Raw genomic sequence first — 8,708 nt, 5'->3', positions numbered from 1 at the left:
CACACAGGTTGTGATAAACTGGGAGGAAAAAGATGAAACCAGGCTAAGATCACACAACATGAAGGCCCAGTTCAAAAAAGGATCTATGAAAAACTGGATTCTTTTTCCATTTTCGTTCATGAATCTTACATGACGTTTTAACTGCGACGCCCATACACCACTAGGAGAAAGACAAAAAAATGGTGTAATTTCCTTGCCACGCCACTAGCACCACTGGTTGGTAAACTTCAAGAACATCAGAGGCACAAATGTTTATATGGAAAGACAGCAAGCTTCACCTGTTGCCTCAGGCGACTGAGTTATCTGAGGCTTATAAACCAGTTGGCATCTGTTACGCTGCAAACTTAATTCTACTTATTGCCATCATGCTGTGCCTGTGCCAAGGCTTCCCCCTACAGGTACATTTGTGTTTTCCTAAATACACAACAGCAGAAAAATGGGATGTTTTAAAAACCCTTTGTAAACTTATGCACCGTAAAAACGCAAAAAAGAAATATGTTTTTTAACCAAAGATCATAAATTCAGGAGTTCATGAGCTGCTCTATCCTTAGGCTCTTAGCTTTACACCCTTCATCACAGCAGAAATAATGAGGCTGCATTAAAACAGCTCCTTTAATGGACGACTTTTACATCCTGTTTGTAAAACGGAGCGCTACCGCAGGTCATTCATCCCTGACTCTACAATGCGACACTATAATGACAATAACTTGTGCGATGTACAGTCATTGCCAAGTTTTAAGAATGATTCAAATACTAATATTTACAAAGTCTACTGCTTCATATACTCCAGAATGTTATAAAGAGTGATCAGCGTAACAGCAATTAATTGCAAAGTCAATATTTGCCTAGAAAATGAGCTTTATCCCCCAAAACACATTTCAACGTCATTGCAGCCCTGCCTTAAAAGGACCAGCTAACATTGTTTCAGTGATTGCTTTATTAACACAGGAGTGGGTGGTGATGAGGACAGGCCTGGAGATCAATCTGTCATGATAGAGTAAGAATGACACCACTGGACACTTTAAAAAAAGATGCTGGTGCTTGGCATCATTGTTTCTCTTCTGTGAACCAAGGTTATCTCTAAAGAAACACATGCAGTCATCATTGCACTGCACAAAAATGGCCGAACAGGAAAGAGAATCGCAGCTAGTAAGATTGCACCTCAGTCAACAATCTATCGCATCATCAAGGACTTCAGGAAGAGGTTCCATTGTTGCCAAAAAGGCTCCAGGGCGCCCAGGAAAGACCAACAAGCACCAGGACCGTCTCTAAAAAGTGTTTCAGCTGCGGGATCGGGCTACCAGCAGTGCAGAGCTTGCTCAGGAATGGCAGCAGGCAGGTGTGAGTGCATCTGCACGCACTGTGAGGTGGAGGCTCTTGGAGCAAGGCCTGGTCTCAAGGAGGGCAGCAAAGAAGTCACTTCTCTCCAGGATAAACATCAGGGACAGACTGATATTCTGCAAACGGTACAGGGAGTGGACTGCTGAGGACTGGGGTAAAGTCATTTTCTCTGATGAATCCCCTTTCCAATTGTTTGGGACATCTGGAAAACAGCTTGTTGGGAGAAGACGAGGTGAGCGCTACCACCAGTCTGGTCTCATGCCAACTGTGCAAGAATGGACTGCTATCAGTCAGGATTTGGTCCAGAAGTTGATTGAGAGCATGCCAGGGAGAATTGCAGAGGTCCTGAAGAAGAGGGGTCAACACTGCAAATATTGACTTGCTGCATTAACTCATTCTATCGCATTAAAAGCTTTTGTTACTCATTATATGATTGCAATTGTATTTCTATGTGTGATGAGAACATCTGACATTTACACCTGAAAACCAGAAGGCAGCAGATCATGTGAAAGTATAATATTTGTGTCATTCTCAATACTTTTGGCCATTACTGTATAATGTGCAATTACTATTTGATACCCTGTGCTATGACCTGTTTCTCTATATTTGACACCCAGTGAAATAACTATACATATAAATATAAATATCAATCTATATAAGTACCCATGTGAACACCCTGTGCAATAACCCTACTTTAAAAAAATATAATAAGGTGACCAGATTTCTCCAATCTAATCTGGGCACATGGAGATGAAAATAAAGACATATCACGAAATGATGACAGTTCACCAGGTCATCCAGTCAGATTGATTCAAAGTTTTCTATCTAAGGAAGACCAGATAATTGCATCGAATCATTGACTCTAAGGCAATCCCTCACACTAAGCATGCTTGTAGCGACAGTGGAGAAGAAAAACTCCCTTTTAACAGGATAAAACCTCCAGCAGAACCAGGCGGAGGTTGAGGTTGACTGGGGTTCAAGGGGACAGAAGCAGAGATACAAAAAGCAACAGATTGTATATATATATGATATATATTAAAAAAAAATAGATTGTTTCAGAGCCGACACTGGAAAATGCAAAACAAAAACAAAAAAAACATAGTGGATTAAAAAGCCCTGGTGGGTAAGAATAAAAATAACTTTTAGACAAATTTTTAAAAATGTGACTTATAAACTGATAATTTCACGGTTTATGAATAACAATAAAAAAAAAGAATTGATCCTGTTCCATTTGTTTTATCTAAGCACACATGGGGAACACAGCAGCGTAAAGCTGACTGTAAAACAAATGCAGTGCATCAAAGGCATGTGACAAACAGTAAATATTTACAGCCAAACCTGCAAAGCTGCAATTACCCGTCTGTGTCTTTGTGCAGCTGTTTAATGAGGTTTCACTGACAGTAGAGCTGAATAAGAGCTGCGGGGCCCAAAACACCTTGAGGATGGGCTCTTTGTTAATGGGCGGGGACTGTTTACATGTTGTTTGGCTTTATCAGACCGTCCACGGTCAGAAAGCATGAAACCCCTGAGGGCTGCATGCCCAGGGAGCGTTCCGGATGAGGCACAGCGTTGGTTGGAGATGCATTTACTGCCATGCAAGGTGGAAAAGTTGTGGACATGATCCTCTGCTCACTTTTAATCAGATGTGTTCAAACTAGTTTTTTTTTTTTTTTTCCTTACCTTGGCTTCTTCACTCACATCCCAGGTAAAAGACACAGCATTGTAAGCTATTTCCTCCACGTTCCCAATCGTGCTAAAGCTCTCCTTGTAGTCAGCTGAAGGCATGAGCAGAACATAAAAGAGAAACGTTTTACATTAACATTTCAGAATAGAGCGGCCTTTAATCTGAACTTCTGAACCTCACCATCCTAACAAAGGAAACATTTAATGAAATGTTACCCCCCCCCTCCCAAACAACAGTGGTTCAAGTTACAGCAGGATAGGATTGAAATGTAAATATCATTTAGAGCAACAAAATGGATAAAGAGACTATATTAAAACTAACAACCAGATTACCACACAGTTTGAATCACTAATTTTCCTTAATGGGGGGGGGGATTTACCATTAGGCTAAATACTAGGCAGTTGCATAGGGCTGCAAGTTCCTGGGGGCCCCATAAAACTCTGTTTGCATGTATGTTTAATACAACTATTCATCATTTGTGCACATGAATTATGTTTTTGAAAGCTCCAAACAGACAGCAGTAAACCATTTGAAAACGATGTGAAGAGCAGTGTTGCCAACTTTGCACTTTTGTCGCTATATTTAGCGACTTTTCAGACCCCCCTAGTACTTTGATTTCAAAAAAAGCATCTAGCGCCAAATCTAGCGACTTTTTTCTGCTACTGGAGACTTTGGCGACAACATATAAAAGCGTCGAACTCTGCTCTCCAGAGCGAGTAGATTGGTAACCCCGCCCCCTGCTCTCCTCTATCTTGTCTGCTGTCGTGATTCATGCAGATATTATTTAATCCAAATGAAAAATGGAGAACAGATAAGCAGATCATGGATTGTCTACAGTGAAAAGAATTACTGTTTTATTTGCTTTAGCTGTCGCCTTTTTGGAAACACAGGAAAGAACAATCCGCTAAGTGAGCTTAGTGATGGGTAGAAATCTTTCATTCCTTTTGACACAGCATGAAAAGCCAGCCGAGTACAAAACATAGAGACGAAAACAAGAAGAAAAAGGACAAGAAGAGAGGACAGAACATAGAACAAATAATGGATGTCTATTCTATTAAAATTTCTGTATCTCTCTAATGGGTCTGTTTTATGTGTTGTCTTCTCAGTTCAGAGGGCCCCCTGCCTGTGTTTGCCTAGGGCCCCAAATTTCCTAAATCCACCCCTGTCACTCATCACGCCTGTGCCTCAGATTATTGTCTTTTAGGTAAATTAAGATGTATGAAGTTTTTTTTCAGACATTATTTTTATTAGACATTAGTTTTTTCCAGATACACATCACCCCCATCCCCCGCCGGATAGCACACTACAGTTTAAAAACAATCCATGAGGAAATCCTATTTTATATGAATTTATAAGTCTAAAAAAATACTGAACTTTAGGATAAGATCTAAAATTTGACAACATATTAAAATACGTGTTTTTTTTTTGTTTTTTTTTTCTCTTTATTCATTTGTACAGTCTGCTGCAACATATAAGGGGTTTACTGTTTCATGGTATTGTTCTTGTAACAAGTACAATGACAATGAAGTTTAATCTAAACCAAGGCTAAAATATCTGCGGGGAGGAAAAAAGATTTGTGAAGATTGAACATTTTAATATGTTAATATCTGGGTCATAAGATTTTATACGTATTTATCAGTGTCATTATCTGTGAGAAAACTTTCAGTATCATTAGATACATTTGCATAATCTTAAAAAATATTTGATCACTCAGTTCATTTAATTCATTTTAAGAGTTAAATACAAAAACAATCCAAACACATTAGAGACAGAAATTTTCGTGTATTTTGAAAATGTGATTTTTCTTCTTTAATTAAAATAATTAAGTCTTGAGTGCATTGAAATGTCTTCCTAAACACACATAAATGAACCTCCCTAGAGTTCAGTATTTCACCACCTTTTTTCCCCCCTTCTCTTATCCATTTATCTCCAGTATCTCAGAGTAAATGAAAATCTGCCAGGCAGATATTTCCACTTCAGAATCCCACTTTCACATTTAACAAAAAAAACTCAATACATCCCAGTCACGTATTCATTTCCACCCACTCTATGCAAGTCCATGCCAGTACTATTAATGGCATGAACTTGGCACACATAAAAACCAGTAGTGTATGACAGCGTTGGATCATTCCTTTGAGTTTGAAGCTGCAGGTTGAGGCCTGTCTCTCTCCACCATACAGGATATGGCCGCAATCCAGGCCTTCACTTATTTCTACATAACGTCTATGCAAATGTACCCCATGGGCTGTCTGTTCACAGGACTCCTGTGGGAAATGAGTATTGACTGTTATTCAAATCTAATCCGGTTTTACTGCAGAACAGAAGGGATTCTCTTTCAGGTTAGCCGCCTGCCTGCTCTGCCTCGTTAATCTTGTAAAGCTGCGATGACGCTATTCATTTATGAAGAATAATAACTCAGCCTGAACAGTGAAGACCTTCTGATCTTTTATCCAACCCAAAGAAAAAGAAAACTTACCAATATCTAAAACCCTTTGCTTTGCAGTGTGCTGTCTGGAGTGCCAATATTTCCAATTCTTGAGCTGATCATCTCTGGATTTGTCTTCCCCAAACACCACCATGATGACACTCTACAGATGAAGCAGCAAATTTGGATCTTTATAAGGGTCACAGAGATGCAAACATATAATCTCAGTCTATAAATCCCTCAAACGTGTACCTGTACGACAGTGTCCCTCTGCGGATCAGAGGCTCCCAAAGAGGCAGACTGCTCACTGCTGGAGGGCTTTCCATTAGATTTGCCCCAAGCTTTGGCTCTGGGCCGACAGTGGAAAGAGCTGTAGCCGTTTTCAGACAACGTTAAAGCGTAGAATTGGCCCCGGTTCAGGTAAGCCATGGGTCCTTCTCCTTGACGCGGCCGCAGAGACATGCTGGCTTCCAGGCTGTACTTGAAGCTGTCGCTGCAAGATAGCAAGTTTGTATATCTATGATCTCTTTCGGTATGGTACACCCAAAAATGTTCATGCATCTTTTCTTTTAACAAATAATTTAGAAACATGTTGTTCATTTGTTTTTCTCTCAATCTGCTTTGACAGCAAAAAAAGTCAAACCTATCTGTGGAATTTGAACTCTGTAAGAGCACCAATGAAGCCAGAACGTTTTTTTAAAGAGAGGCTCTGTCTAATCCTTCAGCTAAGAACAAAGTGTAATATTTTGTTAAGTCTGGATCCATGGATGTAAAATATGATGATGTGGCAAACTGAAGTATAAAATGCCTCTTTAACTGTTTATGGGGGCCACTTCCTGAGAAGTGAGCCCCGTTGGTAGGCAGCTGCCTTCTGTAACTCTTAGCAACTTCTCTGATCTGAGTAAGATTACAATTTCTATCACAATCTGTTCTCATGTCTCCTGGTTATTTAATACATTTAGGTTATTAAGTGTTATTTCAAGAGTTTGTCTGCAGTAAGTTTAAAATGTTCCAAGTGTAGACACAGAGAGCCTCTCTTTAATAGTTTAAAGCAGTCTTTGAATGATAAAAAAAAAAAAATCCTAGGTTTCAAAATGTGATGTAGATCTGTCCAATGAATCAGAAAATGATAAGATTATGGCACAACAGCAGACCTGCACCAAAACATGGTAGTCGCCACAAACTGACAGATTCACAGCTCAAGTGGGAGAATCTGTTTACTGCAAAACATCTGGCTTTTATGGAAGTGCAAAGGAAAAAGAAATCTGTTAATCAAATTATGTTTGAAGTTTCCCACAAGCTAAGCAGAGATGTTAGTTGGAACTAACTTTGGATCATCAACCTGAACACAGCATCCCCACAGTGACTCCAAAAAAGTAATAAAAAAAAAATGATGAAGCATAAACTGCCGGGCCGCTGAGTGGACCAGACCTCCGCAGAGAGCCATGAGCCGGAGGAGGGGGGCTGGGCGCCAGTAAGGCAGGTGGAGGGAAGCACGGGGTCCCGGCTACTGTCACCGGGTCGGAGTCGGTCGCTCCGTCCCCGACCAGCCCTGGAGCTGACGACTCGGTTCTGCTGCACTGTAGTCGACCAAATCCCGGACGATTTTGAAATTCCCCCCCGGACATTTTTTTTAGGTATGAAAAGTTGGACATGTCCGGGAAAAAGAAGACGTCTGGTCACCCTACCATATCAATAATTTGATGTTTCAGTGAGTGAGTGCTTGTTGCTATGCTCAGCAGCTTTGTTTGTTGTAAACCAACCAATCAGCACACAGCTCATCTAAATATTCATGATCATACCATAAAAGGAAGAAAACCTGTCATTTCATTCTAGGGTTTTTAACCAGGCTTGCATTAGGTCTCATATAACAACAAATATGCCATTTTCAGCCCAACCAATGTTAGACACCCTATTGAGAGACCTTAAGGACCAGCACCAAATACCCTATAGAATCATTCTACACTGCCTGGCCAAAAAACAAAGTTGGCACCAAAAAAAAGGTCACTCACTCTAATACTTTGTTGGACCGCCTTTAGCTTTGATTACGGCACGCATTCGCTGTGGCATTGTTTCGATAAGCTTCTGCAATGTCAAAAGATTTATTTCCATCCAGTGTTGCATTAATTTTTCACCAAGATCTTGCATTGATGANTAAGCAGAGATGTTAGTTGGAACTAACTTTGGACTGCATGGATCATCAACCTGAACACAGCATCCCCACAGTGACTCCAAAAAAAGTAAAAAAAAAAAAATGATGAAGTGTAAACTGCCGGGCCGCTGACTGGACCAGACATCAGCAGAGAGCCACGAGCCGCCCGTCCTCAGCTGGAGGAGGGGGGCTGGGCGCCAGTAAGGCAGGCGGAGGGAAGCACCAAACATTTTTTTTTTTTAGGTATGAAAAGTAGGACATGTCCAGGAAAAAGAGGACGTCTGGTCACCCTACCATATCAATAATTTGATGTTTCAGTGAGTGAGTGCTTGTTGCTATGATGCGTCTTTGCTCAGCAGCTTTGTTCGTTGTAAACCAACCAATCAGAGCACAGCTCATCTAAATATTCATGAGAATACCATAAAAGGAAGAAAACCTGTCATTTCATTCTAGGGTTTTTAACCAGGCTTGCATTAGGGCTCATAGAACAGCAAATATGCCATTTTCAGCCCAACCAATGTTACACACCCTATTCAGAGACCTTAAGGACCAGCACCAAATACCCTATAGAATCATTCTACACTGCCTGGCCAAAAAAAAAAGTCGGCACCAAAAAAAAGGTCACTCACTCTAATACTTTGTTGGACCGCCTTTAGCTTTGACTACGGCACGCATTCGCTGTGGCATTGTTTCGATAAGCTTCTACAATGTCAAAAGGTTTATTTCCATCCAGTGTTGCATTAATTTTTCACCAAGATCTTGCATTGATGGTAGAGTCTGGCCGCTATGCAAAGCCCTCTCTAGCACATCCCAAAGATTCTCAATGGGGTTGAGGTCTGGACTCTGTGGTGGCCAATCCATGTGTGAAAATGATGCATCATGCTCCCTAAACCAGTCTTTCACAATTTAACCCCGATGAATTCTGGCATTGTCATCTTGGAATATGCCTGTGCCATCAGGGAAGAAAAAGTCCATTGATGGGATAACCTGGTCATTCAGTATATTCAGGTAGTCAGTTGACCTCATTCTTTGAGCACATACTGTTGCTGAACCAAGACCCGACCAACTGTAGCAATCCCAAAAAAAAACCCCCCCCCCCCCACACA

The 8,708-nt window shown here is 40.8% G+C and overlaps 1 protein-coding gene across 1 annotated transcript in view; it reads right to left on the bottom strand.

Annotated features, from left to right (window-relative positions):
* The window catches only part of LOC107103983 (grainyhead-like protein 2 homolog), a 34,188-nt gene that overhangs the window by 16,869 nt on the left and 8,611 nt on the right, over window positions 1–8,708 (bottom strand). Inside the window, exons 5-7 of the mRNA XM_015403862.1 lie at window positions 5,703–5,943; window positions 5,502–5,613; window positions 3,022–3,116 (exon numbers count right to left, since the gene is read on the bottom strand). Of these exons, the coding sequence (XP_015259348.1) occupies window positions 3,022–3,116; window positions 5,502–5,613; window positions 5,703–5,943 (448 nt within the window). The remainder of the gene's footprint in view (window positions 1–3,021; window positions 3,117–5,501; window positions 5,614–5,702; window positions 5,944–8,708) is intronic.

This window comes from Cyprinodon variegatus, unplaced genomic scaffold (genome assembly GCF_000732505.1).
Source record: "Cyprinodon variegatus isolate N-32 unplaced genomic scaffold, C_variegatus-1.0 Scaffold1582, whole genome shotgun sequence".
Taxonomy (NCBI): Eukaryota; Metazoa; Chordata; class Actinopteri; order Cyprinodontiformes; family Cyprinodontidae; genus Cyprinodon; species Cyprinodon variegatus.
The sequence above is the reverse complement of the archived record's forward strand: the minus strand, read 5'-3'. Positions and strand labels throughout refer to the sequence as shown.